The following is a 23801-nucleotide window of genomic DNA, read 5'->3' on the forward strand; positions in this document are numbered from 1 at the left end:
ATTTGATGTTCATCTCATTATCATTCAGACTGGCGATGTATCTCCTGGCACTCACTTCATCTCCCCTCCAGATACAGAAGATATCATCTATAAAGCGAATCCAGAGTATCACTCTTTCCCCCTGGTCGCCTTGGCTACTGGACACCTGCTCCTCCCACCAGCCCATGAATAAATTCGCGTAGCTGGGGGCGTAGCAGGTGCCCATCGCCGTGCCCTGTATCTGCCTGTATAGTTGATCATTGAAATAAAAAAAGTTGTTAGATAAACAAAATTGTATCATTTTGATCAACATGTCACTATGTAACTGAGCAGTCAGACATTTTCTTAGAGCGAGATCAATTACTGCTCAGTTACATAGTGACATGTTGATCAAAATGATACAATTTTGTTTATCTAACAACTTTTTTTATTTCAATGATCAACTATACAGGCAGATACAGGGCACGGCGATGGGCACCTGCTTCGTCCCCAGCTACGCGAATTTATTCATGGGCTGGTGGGAGGAGCAGGTGTCCAGTAGCCAAGGCGACCAGGGGGAAAGAGTGATACTCTGGATTCGCTTTATAGATGATATCTTCTGTATCTGGAGGGGAGATGAAGTGAGTGCCAGGAGATACATCGCCAGTCTGAATGATAATGAGATGAACATCAAATTAACTTCTCATATAAGTAGAGAGAAGGTTATCTTTCTTGACACCATAGTGGAGGTTAAAAACAACAAACTGTCCACGAGCTTGCACAGAAAAGATACAGCTGGGAACAGCTTGCTGTTTGCGACGAGTGCCCATCCTTACAGCCTCATCCAAAGCATACCTTTTGGAGAGCTGTTAAGAGCCAAACGCAACAGCAGTGATAGCTTCAACTTTGAGAAAGAAAAACAAGTGATGGTAGACAGGTTTAAAGAAAGAGGCTATCCTGCAAAAACCATAAACCAAGCAATAGTCAGAGTTGATAGCATGGCAAGAACCGATCTACTTGTACCCAAACAAAGAAATCAGAGTGAGGAAGAAGGGACAGTAAGGTTTATCACCACGTATTCTGGGCAAGCATATCAGGTGAGGAAGATATTGACACAAAACTGGCCAATTTTAACCACTGATAAACTCCTGAGCAAACACATAACGGAGAACCCCCAGATCACCTTTCGTAAGGGAAGATCACTTAAAGATGAGCTAAGTGTGAATATGGTTTCATCAAAAAAGAAAACTGTAGCCAGGAACAAAACAGGATTTGAGTGTTGTATGAGGTGCAAGGCCTGTAAGGGAAGTGCGAACTGCAAGAAAATCCAAATGCCCAACAAATCCAGACCATTTTCCATCATGGGTAATTTTGACTGCAATACTGAGTATTGTGTGTATTGTCTAATTTGTCCCTGTGGGAAATTTTACATCGGAAGTACCAAACACAGGGCAAAAATTAGGATATTAGAACACAAACGGGCAATTAGAAATAACAACAAACTGTACCCTGTTGCCAGACATTACAAAACATACCACAACCAAAATGATAAATTGTTGAGATTTGTGGTACTTGATGCAGTCAAAGAGAATGTAAGGGGGGGTGATAGGCTGCGACAGCTGAGAATTCTCGAGTCTAAATACATCATTGACTTCGAGACCCTACACCCAAATGGAATGAATTGTAGTGAAGAAATGGCAGTTCATCTATGAAAATGTAATATGGTCCTGACATCTCTCTCTAGTTTTTAATTTGTACATATGTTGAACACATGAATTTTAAATGTTTACATCTTTTCCATGCAGGAGTGTGCAATGAGATCTGGAGGACAGACGTAACATTGATTTGGAGACAAGATGCGCCACTTGTGAATAGCCCACTTGGGCAATATCTTTTCAAATTGTAAACAGTTTAAGTAAACACAATATGGTACATGCGCCCACTTGGGCATGAGTTTGTTAGATCAGACGATAGTCCTTGGGACGATATGTTTTGTGGTGACATTATTCTTTAGAATATATATTTTGCAATTAATGCCCAAATAGAGGTTATAAAATTCCAGGAATTCGTGGCATAAAATTATTACTGTATCAATAGCCCACTTGGGCGATATAAAGCAAGTGTAAATATGTATAATTTGTGTATAAACTGTTTGCTATAATGCTACACTTCAAGATGGCGACTACAATTCAGTCTGTGTAAATCAACACGTTAAGTCCTTCTTTTGTGTTTATGATTTAAGATGTAAATAGAAGCTTGTAATTGATCACTTTCACTGTGACCAAGCCTTAAGTGGCGAAACGCGTCGGTAGTGAGCTGCTGATTTCGTGCTAAATAAAACTTTTGAAGCATCGTGAGTAGTCTGTGAAATTTTCTTCGCAAGTGGGAAGAAACAGTCGTTTTCATATATATATATATATATATATATAGTGTGCAGAATAGCACTACAACATCAAACACACAGGTCAGGGATCCAAGTAATCTTAAGAACAAATCAAAGAAACTGCCAAACACATCACATGATGCAATTGATGTTTTCAGTGAAGTGGTAACGGCAGACTTGGAGAGAATGGCTAATAAAAGAATGGACATGAAGACATCTAATATTATGAGGAAGGAGTGGGAAGCGATAAAAGCCTTGCGAGACGACAAGACAATTGAGATTAAGCCCTCAGACAAGGGCGGGGACATTGTGGTCTTTAGCAAGGAAAACTACGAACAGGAATCAATAAGACAGTTGGGAGATAAAGAGTGCTATGCTATGGTAAAGAGAGAACAATACTTAAAAAGTACCATAGAATTTAGCACACTATTAGAACAATGGAAAAAGGATGGCATGATCAGCCATGAAGAACACTCTTTCCTTTCATGTGATTCCCCGGTCCTCCCCACTTTCTATCATCTGCCAAAGATCCACAAGAATGCCAAAAGACCACCAGGGAGGCCGATTGTCTCGGCAATTGGCAGCCTACTTGAGAACACTTCCCGCTTCATTGATGCATTTTTGGCTCCGATTGTGAAGGATTTACCTTCTTTTGTGAGAGACAAGCAGGATTTCCTTCGTATCATGGACAACATCACCTGGGAAGATGACATGCTATTAATGACACTTGATGTTGTAAATCTGTACACATGCATAGATCATGAGCAAGGACTGAGTGCGACAAAGTGGTTCCTAGATAGGAAACATGAGAAATTTCGGACGCATAGCGAAATGATCTTATGCATGATGCGTTTTTGCCTATATAATAATTTTTTCCTATTCTCTGGTCAATTATATAGGCAAACAAGGGGAACCTCTATGGGATCGTGCTTCTCCCCCAGCTACGCGAATTTATTCGTTGGCTGGTGGGAGAGGCACGAGGCCTGGGGAGGCGAAAATGAAAAATGGCAGGAAAGAATATTGATGTGGACTAGATACATCGATGATCTTTTTATTGTGTGGCGCGGTGACAAGATCTCGGCTGAGAAGTACATCTCCGCGCTTAACAATAACAATCTGAACCTGAAATTCACAAGTACAATAAGTGAAAGTAGCGTATGTTATCTGGATCTAGAAGTATTTGTGGATAATAACCATCTCCACACTAGACTATATAGGAAGCCGACGGCTGGCAACGCCATACTACACGCGGCCAGCCACCATCCGAAAAGTCTAGTCAGAAACGTACCCTACGGTGAATATCTGCGCCTAAAAAGGAACTGCTCAGCGGAAACAGACTTTAGAGATGCCCAAAATGATGCTAGCCGTAGATTTCAGGCTAGAGGCTACGCAAAAAGTGTATTAAATCAGGCAGCAGCTAAAGCAGATACCATCAACAGAGGGGACCTTCTGTTGGTGAAAGAGACGCAGGATGAAAACGATCAGGTCAGAATGATAAGCACCTTTAATGTGAAATCAGGAGATCTGGTACAGTCCTTCAAAAGGAACTGGCATATATTAAAAACAGATAACACCCTGAAAAGACATATCTCCGAGAGACCTATGATTTCATATCGGAAATGCCAGACACTCTCAGATCACCTGGTCCACAGCCATTTTGCCCTCCCCCAAAAACATCTGTAGCCACTAACAAGATCACTGGCTTTTTGCCGTGTTTACGATGTAAAGCCTGCAAGCATAGCCAAAAAGTAAAAGATTATCCTGGCAGAACAGGAGAGAGTAAACCCAATAAAAAATATCATGAAACATCTCAATTGTAATTCTGACTTTACAATATACTGCCTCGAATGCCCTTGCAATAAACGTTATATAGGTAGTACTATCAAACCTACTAAACTAAGAATCCTGGAGCATATGAGGGCTATCGCGAACAATGATAAGACCTATCCGGTAGCCTGGCATTTTGCTGAATTCCACAAAAGCAATAGGGATTTACTTAGGTTTTACTGCATTGACCAAATTACAAAATCAGAACGTGGTGGAGATAGGAAAAAACACTGCGTATCACAGAGTCAAAATACATCTTGGACCTCAAAACGATGGTACCGTGGGGCCTGAACAATGATGCAGAAATGTGGGTCCACCTGTAGAATGGAATGAGGCTATACTTTTGGTGTTTACTGTTTTTATAAGATAAGATCCTCTCCTAGTATCAGCGGATATAAAATGAATATCATGTAAATATATACATATATTGGTCTATGCTGGCGCAATCCCAGATGAGAGCCTTACCAGTATGTAAATATCTGTATCATATAGGAACTTGTGATCAAAGCCCATATAGGGCCTCAAAAAACATTAAGAAATTGAAAGAAATGAGGTGAAAAAATATAAATTTTAGATGCATGAATAGGGGATACACCCCCACATAACCAACTTTGTAAATGAGTAAATGATCCCCGGTTCTTCAAATGTACATATGAATTGAAAATATGATACAGGAGAACAGTATGCACAAGATGAATGTATAGTTTGTCAAAGTCAACCGTTTTAATCTTGCACTTGAGCACTTTATTTAACGCCATTTTTAAACCAAATGTAATACTTGTAAATACTACACTACAAGATGGCCGCCGTTCCCATGTCGAATACCATCATCTATGTTTATGAAATGAAACCTAGCGGTGGGCTTAAAATGGCTTTGGTATTTTTGCACAAACTGACACTGACTAAGCTAACTGGCGAAACGCGTCTGTCAGGGGTGAAGGGGGGTTTGGAAGCGAATACATTTTGAAACATCACTACATCGGAGTGCTTGCCATTTTTTGACCTGTATTGGTTGGATTGTGTGGCTATATATATATATATATATATATATATATATATATATATATATATATATATATATATATACACACACATAGATATATAGATATTATATATATATCTCCAAAAAGTTCGGATGTCGAGGTAGCACATATCTACTGTGAAAATGGACTTGTGTGCAGGATTTGTGGCCGCTAGCTTAATAGCCTCAAAATGGCATTATGAAATCGATAAATGAAACTCACAACTCAGTCCAGAGTTGTGAAGTTTTTATTTCAAGTGCTGAATAGAGAGATTTTATGTCACTCCATTTGGCACTGAAACAATGTGGTTCTTGGAAAACTAAACATTCTTGCACTTGAATCTTAGGGGCATATTCACAAGCCCCTATCGCCACCACATCGGGGCCTCGCCCTATTCACAAGGCAACTTTAAGCCACTTACCGTGGCTTAATGCTGCCTTGTGACTAGGCCCCCTTTCATGCTGTGTTTAGCATGAAAGGGGCGTGCAGTGAGTGTTGTTGTGGGCGTGCCACCGCAAAACCTATTGATATTTACGCTGCCCCCTATTCACAAGGGCAGCGTAAATAGGAGCTAACGCAAACTTAAGACCAGGAAAATTCTGGTCTTAAGTTGGCAATACGAGGAGAAATGCTTTATTTCTCCTCGTTTTTGCATTTCCCATGTGCGCTTTCTTGTGTAGCACACATGGAAAATTAAAAATGCCAAGGTTTGTTTATGTACAGGAAGGTGTCCCTTCCTGTACATAAACAAACCTCCCTGCTTGCAGAGGGTGCAAGGGGGCCTACGTTGGGGCTAAGTTGTGAAGCTGAGCGCCATTGCAGGGGCAGTCAACCAGTGGGCGATGTGGGTCATGATGCGGATGATGGTTGTCCTTTTGAGCCTGTAGTGGGCAATGACTTCCTCTGGCGTTAGGTCTGGGAGACTGGTGCGTTTTCGGTAGGTCCGCTGTCTTACTCCGTGCTGCCTCTGCGGTGGTCGGGGGGGGGGGGGGCGTTCGGGTCCGGGTCCTGGGGATGGTGGCGGTGGGTGTTGTGTCCCAGTTGGGGCTCCGAGCTGCATGATGACTAGCTCCATGGCGTCATTTGTTCTTTGGGTGTGGCTGTTTGCGGGGTTTTTCGTGTGTTTTTGCACGGGAACGCCTACTCTGCATCTCATTAGGGTTCGTTGGTGGTGTCCACCGTGGAGATACATTTTGGGGCAGTTATCACGGGAATATAGGCAATGTCTGCAGTTTGCACCAGCTTGTGCATGGGGTGTTAAATCTATCTCCACTTTTGTTGCGTTAAGGTGGAAATAAATCGGAGATAAGTCATTGTGAATATCCCCCTGAGTCTTCTGAAATAATAGCTTAGTATATGACTGTATTTTAAAGCAACTGAGTACCCATTTTATATCTAACAGGAAATTTAGACTTTTAGCTAACATAAATTTTGCATTCAAGCAGTTTTAATCCTATACTTTTGATTGGATCAGCAAAGCTACGCGTTCCAGAATGTACAGTGGTGTTGGTTAAAAAATGTAAACTCTTTTATTTTTGTAAAGGAACTATCTTTCAATACCACAACACGAATGATGTACATTTTAAATGGGACATGCAGTTGAACATCTAGAACTCTTCATCTGCTGATATTAATTTAAATAATTTTTCCTTTTTCATAAAAATTCTTTCCTTACCCCTACATTAGCCATGAAGCACACAGTAATGGCTCACCAGCCTTCAACTAGAACTCTTGCATCCTTCTCATGAGAGATTCTAGCCGTCCAAACAGGCCTTGCATCTCACTGGGTAATGCTGACCTCTTGCAATGTTCGAATCAGCAAGCATGCAAAAAAACGAGATTTGGCACCCGCCTATATAGGAGCAGAGGACTACTCGATTCAAGGTGATGTGAGGTGTCTCCAAAGGATATATTTAGTAGCCATCTCTTTTCCTGCTATTTAGATGAAGTTGCATGAATTCTTTTAGCAGGGGATGAGGACATCACGCTAAATTGAAACTAGACTATTCTGTATATCACTTTACGGAGCAAATATGGTGCTCAATGTACGGCCAAAGTCACACGGATACTGCTAAATCACTATGAGACTATCTAGCCCACAATAGGCAGTCTGTAAAAATAAACATTGGAAAGTTGTGTCATGGGGGGGGCTACACGAAGGGAAAACTGAAGCTCTTTATCGGCTTGTAAGGTATATCCCCTAAATCTGTATAGGAATGGTGAAGGAATTGACCTACCTTGGTATTGGCTTCAATTCCAAAAGCATGGATCACACTTTTACAGAACAAAAATTGACGCAATGGTCTTATACCTTTTATTTAAAAAAATAGTTGATGAGCTGTACTCCAAAATCCTGTACCACTGTTGCAGAGCACCACAATCACACATCCTGCAGCACAGGAGGATTGTAAATTCCCTGACAAAATAGTAACAGAATCCTCATCTGTACAGTCAATCAGCAAGTTCAGTCTGAGCTTTATATAAATTTCAATATCCATCACTATCTGAAGCAACGCATGATAGTTGCACAGTGAACAATCTAAATACCTGGCAGCCGGATCACTCGGAACCAATAAGAATCCACCAACGATTGCACTTTAGACGAAACACGCCAAGATCATTCATCATTTTCCATATGTGTGATTTCTTGACTAACAGACCACCTAGCCCTGTCAGTTTGTTATCCCAGCCTCTAACAGGACTTTTCTGAGTTTTAATTCAAATTAGATTGTGAATATTTGAACAAATATTTTCTTTCCAAAAATACTGGATTTTAAATCCAAATAATTTATTTATTAACTGAAAAACAAACACTATTATTGATGTGTTTGAGACTACAGGTTGGTAAAAGTGCTATATAAAAAATATCTACCACTAAAAATGGCCTTATGTATCTTACCTAACCCCCTGGGGAACAGGCCAGCGTGGCCCCCTCCATTATTTATTGGCAATGTAATTCGAACAAAAATTATCATTAGGCTCTTTCCCATCCGACTTTTTGCTGTGAGAGACACTTTCTGCGATTTGAAGAAGCATTTGTGCGGCATCAGCTTAAAGAAAATATTCTGAAATATATCTAAAAATAATTTGTCGTGAACTTGGAAGGTCGCGTTGGGTGAAAATACTAATTGGGGAATTCCATATGAGTACTCACCACAGCGTACCCAAAACGAGCGAAGGAAGTGAGATCTGAATATAAAAAACAAGAAAACTCCTGTGTGCTGTCCTGTAAAATGAAGAAATCATATCAGTGCCAACAACTCTATTTTCATTTCTGATAATTTTTAGGGAGATTATTACTCACTACAGAGGAGTCAGTAACGATGACTGTTGAGCCACTGAGCACCCCCATAATGATGGAGTGCAGATCATGACAATTTGTTGTCAATTTTGGTTCTTGATAAAGCACTCAATAGCTTGGGAAGAGAGCACTTTGTGGAATCACATAAAATAACAATGAACAAATAAATGCAGGCCATAAGAAAGGAAATACCAATGAAAGAACAAATACAGGTCATTAGACAAGAAATTAAGGTCATCAGGCACTTAATGATGTCTTTGTATTAGAGATTCAGGGTTTCCAGGTAATTTATGTAGGTGCAGATTGTTAAATGGTGGGCTTGCAATTGGTTTGTAGTATTACATTTCCTCCCACACACTGCAAACCTTTCATTCACTGGAAAACTTAGGAATAGAGGCCGGCACACTTATACACTTAAAGGGACAGAAAGCATTTTCATTAGGACTACCATCGCCAATATTCCTTGGGCTTTCCATTCAAATGCCACAATCCATTTGGCCAGGAGCAAAGAGTGGCCAGCAAACCCGTAGTAAGAGCCAGATTAAGAAAGTAATGAGTTGGATGAGGGACCACAGTGGATATCTGGCCAGGTTGAAAGGTATGGAGTCATCGGAGGACTCAGAACACAAACCACCCTTGGCAATTCAGCTGGATCGGCCCAGGGGGGTGCTGATGAGAAGCACCAGCCCGGGGGTGGGGAGGGGGCTAGTGTGAAGCACTGCTGCTGCTTTTGTTATAGGGGGCCAATTTTTCAGCACTGCCGTTTTTGTTACAGCGGGCCGATTTTGCAGCACTGCCGCTTTTGTTACAGGGGGCCGATATTGGAGAACTGCTGCAAACCCAGCCCCCTGTAACAAAAGAGGCCCACACTGCTCCAAACTTGGCCCCCACCCTTCCAGCCCACTGGGAAAATGCCTGGTGCCCGCTACGGCTAGTCGAGGCCTGAATGGAGAACTGGAAATAAATGAATATGACTCTGAAGATCAATGTATGCTATGAGCCAGGCCAAAATATGGGGTGGCGCTTCACAAACTATTGTGCTACATTGAAGGCAACGTGCAGAAGACTGAAGGCTCTACAAATCAGTGGAATAGCATATATCACATGATCATATGTGTATAATATAAAAAACAGACATTGGCATAGCCAACAGGTCTGGCTCCAATTTGCCATCACATGTAAAGATTTTCACTAGTGCTACTCACATGTACAAATGCTGATTATCACAATAAAGGCTACTAAGGGAAAAAGGTAGCCAAAGGATAGATTTGGGTATAAAAAGTATATACAAGATAAAGAACGGTAAGTGTCAAACAGCTTGATTGACAACAGATTGAGTGTATTTTTCTGTCGTAAAAAAAAGTCCCACTCGCATTCCAGTGAAAGCACAATCTTGAAGGCGGAATGATACACCAAATAGCCAATAGTAAGAGGTGAAAGAATATCAGTCCTCTTTGGAGAAACCAAGGACCACTCAAAGCATATTTAAAAGAATTAGTAACAATCCATCTTGCAAACAGCTGTGCTGTTGAGGCAGACTTAAAAAGAGAGTTAAAACGAGCACAGGCAGTGTATGAATTCAACTTCCTATTGACTGGTCAGATCACCACATCATTCTATTCCACATCAATCAGACATGCCACCACCTACCCCGTACACAGGAATTCCCACATTGGGTGAGAAATCTAAGACAGATCCCCCTTGACGACCTAGAATAAAGGGTAGGCTCACTCCTTCCCACCACTGCATGCGACCTTTCGACAACTGAACTCACCTTGCACTACAATACAACAATGACCTCCATTCTCGACTAGCTTGCCCCCTGGAAACAAAAAAAAAACAGGACCATTTCTTCAAGATCTTGGTTTAACAATGATCTAAACTCGGATAGAAGACAACTAAGAGCTGCAGAAAGACTCTGGAGAAACAAGGCGACCATAGTCCACCTCGACCTACTCAAATCCGAACACAGGGAATATAAAAAACACATCAAGAACGAAAAAAACTAATTCTTCTGTAATGCACTAAACAATGGCAAAAATCGACCCAAAGAACTCTTTAATATCATTTGATAACAAACTTCCAAGCCCCCATCTTCCTCAGTGACGGCCACCAAAGAACTATGTAACAACTTTGCCAATTTCTTTAATGAGAAGATCACCAAGATTGAGCTCTCCTTGGACGTCAACCGAAGATTGCCAACATAACCACGCCACCCAGCAAAGAAGACCACAACCTACCCAGGCTCCCTCCCATCAACTGGAAATCTGTCACACCCATCTCTGAAGCAGAGATCATCAAATTGATTATCAGTGCCAAACCCTCATCACCCTTCTTGGACCCCATCCCTGCATGACCAGTTAAGCAGCTCAAACTCACCCTAGCCCCGCACTGGACCAAGATTATAAATAGCTCTCTAAGAACCGGAGACATGCCAGACTGTCTCATAATTGGTCAAGTAATGCCACTACTGAAAAAAACGGGTTCTGACCCCAACAATCTCAACAACTTCGGGCATGTCTCCAATCTCCAATTTTTAGCAAAAATTTTAGAAAGGTGTGTCCTCCTGCAACTAACCCAACACATCGACAGCAACAACATCCTAGACCCGCATTGATCATACTTCAGAAAAGGTTGTGGTACTGAGACAGCGACCTTGAATGTCATAGATGAGGTTCATAAATCACTAGACACTGATCAATGCTGTCTACTCATTCTCCTGGACTTATCGGCAGCCTTTGACACGGTTGACTACAAAAGGCTCATCAATGTACTGCGGGAAATGATCGAAGCAGGCGAGGTGGTCCTACAGTGGTTCTCCTCCTTTCTGCAGAACCGCACCCAAATAATAAAAATTAAACACTGCACGTCAGACCTTCGGTGTCCCACAAGGCTCAGTTCTCTCCCCATCACCGTTCAATATTTACATGGATCCCCTCTCTGTGATATTAAAAAAAGCTAATATCCCCTTCCACCTATATGCGGACGACACCCAGATCTACCTAGAAACTTCCTCCATTGACGACATACAAGAGACTAAACATCACTCTAAAAGAAATCCAACACTGGCTATCCCTCAACCACCTGAAACTCAACCAAGACAAGACGGAAATCCTCATCATAGCCAAAAAAGACCAGACCCCCCAAATCACAGAAAGGTTAAAAAACATTGACGCTCTCAATTGCAGTCTCACCCCGCAGACTCTGTAAAATCACTGGAAATCAATCTGGACCCAAACATGGTCGAACACATGAAGAACACCGCTAAGAGCGCTTTTATTAACCTAAAACTGCTCAACAAAATAAAACCATTCATCCCTCCCAATGACCTCAAACAAGCAACTCAATCTCTGGCACTATCTAGATTAGACTACGGGAATGCAACCCTCACAGGCACAGCAAAATCCCACCTAGCTCTCCTCAGAACAACTCTAAATGCAGCAGCCATGTTGGTCACTGGAATAAAAAAAAATATGATCACATCTCTCCTGCTCTCAGAGAGCTAAAATGGATCCCAACAGAAATGCACGCCAGATTCAGAACAGCCGGTCTCACACACAAAGCCATGCCTACCGGTAAACCTGCATACCTGGCCTCTAAACTTAACAAAGCCGGTCAGACGAGGAACTTCAGGAGCACTAACACTCTACTTCTCATTCCTCCAAAAACTCGCAAACAAAAAGCCCTATCACGCTCCTTCTCTGGAAATGCGCCCAACATTTGGAACTCCATCCCAATCCATAACAGGACTAACTCCTCCTTTCCAAAATTCAAAAACCAGCTCAAAGAGCTTTTTCTCAACCGATCTCTCCCGAATGGATAGCTGACACTCTACATTGTATCTCGCCCAGGGCAGCACACAATCACTTTGTTAAGAGAACCTATACGTCACCTTACCCTTGTCTCATTCCTTTGTCCCGCCTCCCCAAACTGGATTCGTCAAGAACTCAATGTGTTTCTTTGTTACTCTTTATGTCTAAACTGTACTCGTCACGAATCAATATGTTCTATTATTGTCACCTGACATTCTGGTACAATGTTGTAAAGCGCTCCAATACCTTCGGGCCTGGCTAGCACTATATAAAACTCTCTAAATAAATGAAATAAATAAATAAATGTTTTCATGCAAATAGAAATAATTTGAGTGATTTATAACCAAGTTGATACAAAGCACTTAAGAAAGAATCCTTTGCTTACTTTTAGGTCAAGCCTAGGCAGTGCGGGTGCAGTATTCACTCTATGGGCTTTGAACACAACAAGCGCTTTTCATTGGTTGTTTCCTTTGTCTTTCAAAATTCCTTTGTTGTTTTTGGTGAATGTTTACATTTGTTTCTCCTTTTGGCTGTTTTGCTCCGGCCCTGCTACATGGACCCTTCCACTATCGGACATATGTTTAATTTCCGCACACTTTTTTTATTTTTTTTATTTATTCACCGGTGGTTGCAACTGTGGCTGTCTGTCTGTAGTCTTCATGATTCCCATGATCAGAACTGCACACTGTGATTTATCTTAAAATATGGCCGCCACGCCATGTGTGTTAATACGGCTCTTTGATCCTTTCTCTGCTAGTATGAATGTGACTTTAACTAGGGCTGGTTTTAAGTGCTCCTATACCTTCGGCTCAAGTTTGTGCAAAAGAAACCTGCTTAAAATTTTTGGGGAAGTCTGTAAGATAAGTATGTATATTTGACCAATGCCCGAACTTCCAATTTTCACGTGGCCATGTTTAGGTTGTGCTGTGTCTCTTTTGTTGTAAGCATTTGGCATACTCTCTCTAGTCTCTGCTATGTTCATATGTCTCCTCGCTACTTCCTCCCCCCTCAGGAATTTGAATTTAATGTGTGCTTATTTACAGTGCACCAGCCCTTTGGCATGAAATCAAGCAAAATACACCAACTTCGGAAAAGGTTTTCGAAGCCTTTACCCCCAAGGTGCTATATCTAACCCTCTCACAAACTTTGTATTTGCTCATGGCCGTGTTTTAGTTGTGCTATGTCTGTTCTGCTGAATGCATTTTCTTGGCGTACTCTCTCTAGTCCAGTGTTCTTCAATCTGTGGGGGGCGACCCCCTGGGGGGGCGCGACACCTTCCAGGGGGGGCGCCACTCCACTTCAATCTGACCTTTGTGCCCTGTAATCGTCCGTCTGCCCGTGCAAGTCTTCTTGAAGCACTCTGGTATATGGAAGGGGGAGGGAGGGGAGATCCATGGGGCAGGAGGTGCCCATTCTTTTGTTATGTTTACTCTCCCAGGAGGGGGTTCATCACAGAGCTGACAGCTTCAGCTGCAGTGGGACACGCTTTTGGTTTTAGCAGAGGAGACCCCTCGCCTCCCACTGCACCTGAAGCATATCAGCTCTGTGAATTAACCCCCTCCTGGGAGAGTTAGCTCTTCCCAGAACGGAGACAAAGTTTCCAAGGACATAATGCTCCGTTTGCTACCTCTTGTATTTGTTTGCTCATGATTGGCACTTTTGCCTCATGTAATTTAGTGTTTGCTTTTGTAATTTGTTCACTTGTAATGTTCTCATGTATCAGTTCTGTTCCTATTGTGAAGGGCTCTGACCCCTTCGGGTAAAGTCTGCGCTATATAAAAACGCATAAATAAATAAATAAATAAATAAAGGGGTTGGGGGGGGACTGAAAGAGGCAGCTCTATTCTACAGAGTCTTGCCCTCATGACCTTGAATCCTTTTTAACACCTTGAATGCTATGGGGATTTTTCTCCTGTGCTGGAACTCCATGAACCCCATTATTCATGACGAGCTGGGCTCGTCATCAGCGTAGCAGGAGGCTACTGCATGACGAGCCCAGCTCGTCATGAGCGTGGAAGGGGTTAAACACAATGTTGTAAATATCGTTTTTCAATCATTAATTTTTAATGTGTTAAAGTCTATTACATACATTTTGCAGACAAAATGTGTTTATGCGTCATGCGACTTCCATATAAAAAGTTTATTTTAGATCAATACATGACCTCACATATGAGAAATAGAGGTGGTGACACATTATTTACAGTAATATTAGTGAACTGCTGTTGTGTTACATACTGAAAACACACATCACTGTCCCTGAATATCCGATTTACACACATTTAGTATTTGACCAAAGAAGGCATGAAAGAGCTGAGACTAGATCATAAAATCAAAGCTGGTCCGAACAGGGGCCCCAAAAATACATTTGTCCCACAGGCCCCAAAATCCTTAAAACGTCCCTGAAAGTTTATTTTAAAATTACACAGGCAGGCGCGCAAAATGCCAGCCAGCCATGTGTTTAAACAGCTTTCAAATTGCTAAATATGATTATAAATAAGAAGTATGTATTCATTTGTAATGTTAACGAGCTCCCGGTCCCCCTTCTTTTTGTTGATTCATTTGTAATGTGCCTTTTCTATCTTGGTTCCCTTTTATTATCAGTCATGGATCATTCATGCAGCTCTAGAAATCAATGACAAGTTCTTTCTATTTATATTTGCTGTTCAAAGTATGCACAGACAAGTGCTGAAAATACAGCTTTAGGTGACTGCTTATTTGTATACCATCTGTGACATCAAAATAATGAGCTGGCAACCGTAATCATAAGACTGGAAGTTTGTTGAGGGATCAGCACATTATTTATTTCCTCCACCCTGATTCCTGGTCACTGCCATAATATCAATAGTTAAACACATTTGAAACCCTACGCTGCCGTCAATAATATGCTGAGTTACTTCAAGTGTCTGGGAATGCACCCTGCATTCAGACCACTCACTCCTCATTCTCGCCCTTCACTTTCACTCTCACCCAGCACTCACACTGACCCCGATGCACTCACGCCATTCACCCACTTACCCTCCACTCACAGCGATCACAATGCACTCACACTGATCACTATGCACTCACACCACTCACCCGCTCACCCTGCACTCACACTGATCACCATGTTCTCACACCATTCACCCACTTACCCTCCACTCACAGTGATCACTCTGCACTCACAATGCACTTGCGCTTTTCACCCTGTACCTCAGCCTGCAGTCACACAAGCACACTACTCAACCTGCACTCATGACACTTCACTCACCTGTCCCCCTCACTGTTCAATCTGCAATCTCGCTCCAGTAAGCCCACCACTAACCATACATTCATTCGTCCCACTCTGCACTAACATGCGCCCCCAATTTTATCTTGGAAAGTGGTGTATTGAGCTGTGTAATAAGCCTCTGTCATTTCACCACACCCACCTACTCACAAACCTGCAGTTTACTAAGCACTCTTATTGTATTGAATGTTATTCGCTGAATATGCCCGGAATGTGCGCGTGGCGGTCGTGTCCAGAAATTTCTGTCAGGGGGTGGGGGGCCCAAAGTACAACTGCTTGAAAAAAAATTTGAAGCTCATACCACCAGTTCATGTATGTAACCCCCACCAGAACTTTATATTTTCAAAGTGCCCATGTTTTAGTTGTGCTCTGTCTCTTTTAATGTATGCATTTTCTCTGCGTAGTCTCTTAAGTCCCTGTGTGTGGTAATATGGTTCCTCAATCCTTCCTCCCCCGCAGAAATGTGACTTTAACTTGTGCGTTTTTAAGTGCTCCTATACCTTCCGCTCGAGTATGCGCAAAATACAACAGCTTACAAAATGCTATAGAAACTTGTACCACAAAATTGGTATACCTAACCCCGCCTGAATTTTCTATTTTAAAACATGGCCGTGTTTTAGTTGTGCGGAGTTTATTTTGCTGTTTGCATTTTCTTGACGTACTCTCGCCAGTGCCTGCGTGTGTTCACCAGCCTCCTCGCTCCTTTATCCCATCGCTGGAATGCTACTTGTATAATAAATCTTAGTTGGTTTCCCATCAGCTGCTACAAACAGTCACACAAAACTCTAGCTGGTTGTACATACGGCTGCACCGTCCTTTCTGCTGTTCATATCCCATGCTCAATTCCTTTAACTCAGTTAAGAAGGTCCACTAGTAAAAAAAAATATATATATATATATATATATATATATATATATATATATATATATATGTATATATATATATATATATATATATATATATATATATATATATATGTGTGTGTGTGTGTGTGTATCACAAATATTTCACAAAAGGGGACGTGATGCACTCACAGGGTCTAATTAAATTAATTTAATTGCAAGTGACACGTTTCGGCGTGAGCCTTCTTCCAGACTTGCTTTCAGACAAAATGGCACAAACACGATGACATTTAAAGCTTGATTCTTTTTTTAATACGGTCATTCAGTTGTGCATTATGTCTTCTAGGTTATATATAAGTAGGGCTCCCAGATTTATGGTGTTAATATTTTTTACATCTCCATCTGTATTTTTCCATATTTCTTTTTCACATATATCATCAGTATTTATCCATATTTATTTTATGTTTTGTGAAATAATGAAGCTCAATTGAATGCCTAACAGGTTTCAATGATATGAACTAACAGGTGATAAAACAGTACATGTATATGAACACAGCCACATCTTAGTATCATCCTCATGCACATCAACTGCTGTTTATGCCTTATTACTAAAATGATTTTCTTTTTTACCCCCCCCCCCCCCCCACACACACACTTCTCAATCTGCACAGCTATTGGCCTGGCTGTCATTACTGATAGCATTTAGAATCACTGTATAAACAACCTAATTTCCGTTTTTATCCAGGTTTGAAAAAAAATACTGAAAGAAAAACAAATATTTTCTACCTGTATTTATCTGTAAAAATCAGTAAAAACTGAAAACAGGGAGTCATATATACAAGGTAACAAAAACAGTTATAACAATTTTTTATTACATCTTTTCAACATGCTTTTCTACAGCATAGCCTAAAGGCATTAGAAAAGCCAATAGCTCTGGCTAAACACTTACAACGTCAGAATTGAACTACCAGCTATCCTGGAATTGTCTCTTTATGATGGGGGAGGTCACTGCATTAGAGGATACGTTCTCTATATGGACTAAGGAGGGATCTAATAAACTGGCCCCTCTCAAACAGGTTCTCTACCCAGAGCAGGATGGTACTCCCCTAGGCTTTAGGAGTTCAAAAGATTGTGCTGGAAACAAGAAAAAATATGGAAGAGCAACTATATACTGGCTGAGAAATTAAAAAATAAGAAGATTCTATCTAATTACAAGGCAGAAATAATAGCTGAAAACACAAAACATGTTATGGACAAAATTAAAGCAGCCAGCAATTCCTCTAAGGAACTTTTTAGAACAGTCCAACTGTTCTCGTGCCCCCGACCCCTGAATGCAAAAACACTTGTCACTGCTCAAAACTTCTGCAATAATATAGCAATTTTTTAAAGATAAGGTAGAAGATGTCTACAAGGTTTTCATGGCAGGAAAAATGGAAATTACCCTGAACTCTATAACAGCGGATGCCAATAACAAGCTCCCAACTATGAGCTAATTTCCATCTCTTACAATTGACGAGGCACCTCAGATGATTAAAGTTATCAAGATGGGGGGATCCTGACTGATCCCTATCCTGTGAACGTTTTTCATGATCTGGCCAGTACTCTGGCCCCTCCACTCCAAGCCACACTGAACAATATCTTGGACTCCGGTATTATTCCTTCGGACTGGAAAAGAGCTTTGATCCTTCCTCTATTAAAAAAACCTACACTATATCCTACAGAAGAGGAAAACTATTGCATTATCTCTAGAATTCTAGTACCAGCAGCAAGAATCCTGCAGACACACCTTAAAGTGATTCTCTCTGACTTTCTGGAGCAGAATGGGATGCTAGATGGATCACAATTCGGCTTTAGAAAGTCACGCAGTACGGAATCAGCTCTGGTGGTGGTAACTGAGAAGATTAGTACAATAATAGATGGTGGTGGAAAGGCTGCTGTGGTCCTTTGGACCTATCGCATCCTTTGACACCGTAAGTCTGTGATTCCCAAAGTGTGCGCCGCGGCGCACTAGTACCACGTTATCAGTAGCCCGGGGCGCTGCGCACGATGTTGGAAAGATAGGGTCTGGCCGCGTTAGGCCCCCCTGTGCAGCAATGTCAGAAGCACCAGAGTAATAGTGCGCTATAAAAACAAAGAAAACACATGATCACAAGCACAACACACAAACGCATTTTCCAACAAGTCAAGCCTCATTTTCTTTCTTTTCCCACACGGGGATACCGGAATCAATTAGGGGTCAAAAACATTATGAATCGCCTCGCTGCTATTATTTAAGGCGACACATCTCATCTTAGCAGAGGAAGGATTATATAATTCTGTTTTATTCGAGGGGCCTTCAATGTTGTATGTAGACCAGTAAACGTCATATTGTCAGGCGCGCAAATGAAAAAATTGTACTGCGTGTATTTGGGATACGTCACAAAATAAAAAGAGATATATGCAAGAAAGATACTAGAGAAAACGATATATAGCAGAGATAAAGGTAAAAAAACGGAGGAAAGACAGAATGAGAGTGAAGGGGGAGCTTGAAATGAGGGGGAAACGACAGAAAAAGTGCAAGAAAGAGAGGAGGAATGATACAGAGGACACAGGAGAGTGAAAGGGGGAGATTAAGATGACGGTAAAAAACGGAGGAAAGACAGAAGGAGAGTGAAGGGGGAGCTTGAAATGAGGGGGAAACAACAGAAAAAGTGCAAGAAAGAGAGGAGGAATGATACAGAGGACACAGGAGAGTGAAAGGGGGAGATTGAGCGGAGGGTAAAAACGGAGGAAAGACACAAAAAGAGTGAAGCAGGAGCTTGAAATGAGGGGAAAACAACAGAAAAAGTGCAAGAAAGAGTGGAGGAATAACACAGAGGACACAGGAGAGTGAAAGGGGGAGATGGCTTTGAGGGTTAAAAACGGAGAAAAGACACAGAAGGAGTGTGAAGGGGGAGCTTGAAATGAGGGGGAAACAACAGAAAAAGTGCAAGAAAGAGTGGAGGAATGACACAGAGGACACAGGAGAGTAAAAGGGGGAGATTGAGCTGAGGGTAAAAAAACGGAGGAAAGACAGAGGACAGTGCACAAACTCCATAATAAAAGGTGAAATGCCAATGGCATGAGGTGGGAGAGTGGGCCACCATGTCAAGTCAACCCAACAAATACGGGAACCACCACAATATTTGAGTACATCCTGTATCTCGCACTCCCTAATGTGCATCTATAAAAAAATATGTTTTGTGTTTACTTTCAAAATGAATAAAGTGCAGTAGATGTGCACCCCAGGTCTTGCCAATATGCTACTCGGCGCCTTTAATTTAAAGAAAAGATGAAAAATCATCTGTCCAGTGTTCCAAAATTTGCAATGTGAGGCTCTTCGCTTACTACTTGATGTGCTTACAACACCTCTGAGAATGACTAATGGTCTGCTGGTAGTTTGTGAATAGCTAGCTAGCAGCTGCTATCCTTTTTATCCCTAATACCTTGATTGCATCCCAATTAATTTAAGGAAGCCAACAGGAAGTATTCCCGAGGTCTTGCTTACATCCCCCCGACCCGCCCACTGGTAAAAAAGAAATGGTGGGGAGCCACGGCTAACTGCCAATTAGGTCAAGGGAGCCACGGGTAAAAAACGTTTGGGAACCACTGCCACGTAAGCCATTGAGTTTTAAAACACTGACTCATGGACATAGGAATTGAGAATAATGACCTTAATCTCTTGACATCCTGCCTCAGTAAAAGATCTTGGTCCATCTCATTTGTAGACTTTACTTTCAGCGCCTTCTCTCTGCCATATGGGGGTCCTCACAAAGCCCCAACGTTATTCAACATCTATGTTGCTTCACTTGCCGCCTTGATGAGATATTTTGGATTCAACACAATAACGTATGAGGATGACACACAAATTGTTGTTTCCATTCACACAAATAAAGACGAGGTAGCTATGAGATTCAAGAACTGTATGTTAGCTATTGTCAACTGGATGGAAAGCCAATGCCTAAAATTGAACTCCGCCAAGACGGAGGTGCTTCTCTTTGGGTCAGACTGGTCTATTTGGAATCCCTCCTGGTGGCCTTCTACACTTACAGGTAGATTCATCATGATCCCGATTTGCGAGTCCGTAATAGCGATTATTAAGGAATCGCTATTAAGGACTCTCAAATCGGGATTCATGTAGAAATTGCAAAATAAATTGCGATTCCTACAGCCTCCTTATTTGCGATTAGCAAATTGCTAATCGCAAATAAGGAGTAACTCCCCATTCATTCCTATGGGCCTAAAGGCCCATAGGAATGAATGGGGAGTCAATCCTTATTTGCGATTAGCAATTTGCTAATCGCAAATAAGAACGCGATTTCAAGGGTGCCAGGGGTGTCCAAAGGACACCCTGTAGCACCCCTGAAATGGAAATGTAGCCTGATGTTGCGCACACACATGTCCAAAGGACATGTGTGTGTGTAACATACCACTTAGAAAAATGCACTAAGGTGCATTTTTCTAAGTTTTCGCTATTTACCACGAAGTCAGACTTCGCGGTAAATAGCAGCCGGAAATTGCGAATTCGCATATTTTAAAAGTTTCATGAATTGCATTTAAGGAATCTCAAATAGAGATTCCTTAAATGCTATTCCTAGCTAAAATGCGAATTCTGTAATAGCGAATTTTGCATTTGGGATGATGAATCCCAAATGCAAAAATTGCGCTCGCAAAGGGCCAGATTCTCAGAATCTGGCCCTTTGCGAGCGCAATTTCCCTTGATGAATCTGGCTGTTAGCCCTCTACACACCCCAGTCACCAAAGTAAAAATTCTGGGAGTGATTTTCGATTCTAAAATAACTTTTAAAGATCAGACAAATTAGTTGATTTCTTCCAGCTTTGACCTCTTAAAATTATTTTTAAAGTGCTACCTTTCATCCCTACAGACAACTGTGGTTGTCTCTCTCGTGCTTTCACGATTAGTCTAAAGCAATGCCATCTATTTGTGCACGCAACAAGGTCTGATAATAAAGACTCAGAGACTGTAGAATGCTGCTGCTCCTCTCTTGAAAAACCTTAAGAAACATGAATCTGCTGCTAAAGAGCTTACAGAGCTTCACTGGCTGCAAATTAAGAGCAAATTTGTATTTAAAGCACTCTGTATGGCACACACAGCCCTGCATGGAATAGGCGCGGCCTACCTGAGGGACAAAATGACATTTTACACCCCCAGAAGATGTCTGCGATCTGCTTCTGCTAAGACATAGAAAGCCCTAAGATTTGTAAAGCCACCTGGGGTGGCAGACATTTTGTGCTCTTCTCTGAAACCAAATGCCATTGCATTTAAGGTCACAATCTAACCATATGATCTTTAGGAAGCAGGTAAAACCCTAGCTTTTCATTTCTCTTGGATAAAAAACATTTATTCGATCATGCTTTTCTGTAATTTCTGCAGTGCAGAGAGCAGCGCCAAGACGCCTTTGGTCATTCGTAGCGCTTTACAAATTCAAATCAAATCAAAGGCGAGACCTGTTGGCTTTGCCAATGCTTGTTATTTACCCAGCGCCTTGAGACCCTCACGAGTGAGTAGTTGCGCTTTACCAACCCCGACTGATTGAGGGTTTGAGTACAAACTTTCGTGGTTTTAGACCTTTGTAACATCAGGTATCACGTTTAGTCAGGTCAATGTCACTCATTGTATTCACACTTTAAGGATGAAGGACTGAGTAAGCCCCACTCGGGGTCAAGCCTGCGTCACTCAGCATGCCGCATCAGCTGCATTCACTACAGGCCTGCTGTGTACCAGGCACAGAATACGAAAGTGCACAACAGTTTTTCCTGAAAAGGTGACCAATGAGAAAAAAAGGACAAATAAACTAGCAAAATAGCAAAAAGAGAAAAAAACAGCGAGGAATCTGCAAGACACTTCTCTAACTGTTCACACATTGGAGGAGTGGAGTGGCTGTGGTACATTAGGTTTATCGCGAAATTTCCACAAAGCATTACTTTTAAGCAGAGTGAATGACGAGGTAATAAAGGGGCAAAAAAATCGGATGCTATTTCCTTAAAGGCACATTTACCTGCTTGTCCCAGGGCGGCCAGGAGCACGGCGAGGACGGGGAGACGCACCGGCATACTTCAATCTTCACTTTCAGCCTCAGCCCGAGAGTGGCGGGAGCTGAAGTTTCTGAGGGGAGGGGAGCGGACGGGTCCCACGGAGGCCGCTTTCAGTAATAATGTGACCCTCTCGTCGAGTGGCCGTGAGTGCGTGCTCTGTGGGTGGCGTCTGGGGGGAGAGCAGCGCAGGCCTCTTCCTCAGGAGGTGTCGAAGCCAGTCACGACCGCTGCTGACCGCGGACAGCCCCAGGAAGCGGCCTCCCGCCTCGCTCTCACACACCAGCGAGCTGCTCTTTCCTCTTTTCTGGGGAATTGGAACGAGTGCTAAAAAAAGCTTCCTACGGGGGTGTCGCTGCCATGGGTTCTGTGTACAGTTTGTGCCCTATGAGACGCCTCACTCTCCCTCCGTTTATTCTATGTCGCATTATGGGGCATATTATCAAGAATGGAGTTAAAATTATCGCCGCTTTAGTGGCAGAAAACTGCAGCTAAAGCGGCGATAATGGGCTTGATAATATGCCCTTAAGATTTCCCATAGAGCCCACGTTGACACTAAAACGTGGGCTTCTATTGGAACTCTCAAGGGCATATTATCAAGCCCATTATCACCGCTTTAGTGGCAGTTTTCTGCCGCTAAGGCGGCGATAATGTTAACTCCGTTTCTTGATAATATGCCCCTAAATCCGTTGCGTCTCTCTTCACTCGCGGTCTCTTCACATGCCAACCATCCCCTTGCCGTCACGCTCTCTTCACTGCCTGCCTCTCTGCATTGGGGAGGTGGGAAGCTATCAATGGTGCAGCAGGTGCAGTGGCACCGGGGACCAATGCCCTTCTGATTATTGCTCTATTTTCTTTTCCAATTAGTGAGCCATTTTTGCTGCTTGCACTAGGGACAGTGCTTTATTTGGGCAGGTATTCACCAGTACCGAGTACTGGCACTTCTCAGTTTTCTCCCCTAGGGTACAGGAACTACTTCTGTGTCAGGAGAATACTGGTACTTCTAGAGGCGGTCTGGGGTATGGGTACGTGCAGTTGAGGTCAGAGCTCGAGTCAGGGTACACGCTGGTGGCTGGTGTCCCCCCACTTATTTCACCGGGACCTCGATAACTGGAGCAAATTGAGCCACACATTCACTCTTTGGCCTCTCTAGGGCGAGATCGGAGCTCTTTCAAAACGCTGCTCATGCGCTGGCTTCTCTGATGCAATCGCATCTAAGGGGTGAGCGAGGGGAGACAATGAGTCTGATGGTGCAAGCCACCTTTCGTGACGTCACTTCCTGTCGTGACGTCAGTGTCCCCCTTCTTCTTTTTTTAGGA

The 23801-nt window shown here is 42.3% G+C and overlaps 1 protein-coding gene across 2 annotated transcripts in view; it reads right to left on the reverse strand.

The window, feature by feature from the left end:
* Nucleotides 1-22721, reverse strand: part of FCER1G (Fc epsilon receptor Ig) — a 209838-nt gene extending 187117 nt beyond the window's left edge. For both annotated transcript variants that reach the window (XM_078668325.1, XM_078668324.1), the window contains exon 1: nt 22449-22721. In XM_078668325.1, the coding sequence (XP_078524451.1) occupies nt 22449-22503 (55 nt within the window). In that variant the 5' untranslated portion in view covers nt 22504-22721. The remainder of the gene's footprint in view (nt 1-22448) is intronic.
* Nucleotides 22722-23801: the final 1080 nt, after the last annotated feature.

Source organism: Lissotriton helveticus, chromosome 12, assembly GCF_964261635.1.
Source record: "Lissotriton helveticus chromosome 12, aLisHel1.1, whole genome shotgun sequence".
NCBI classification, from domain to species: Eukaryota; Metazoa; Chordata; class Amphibia; order Caudata; family Salamandridae; genus Lissotriton; species Lissotriton helveticus.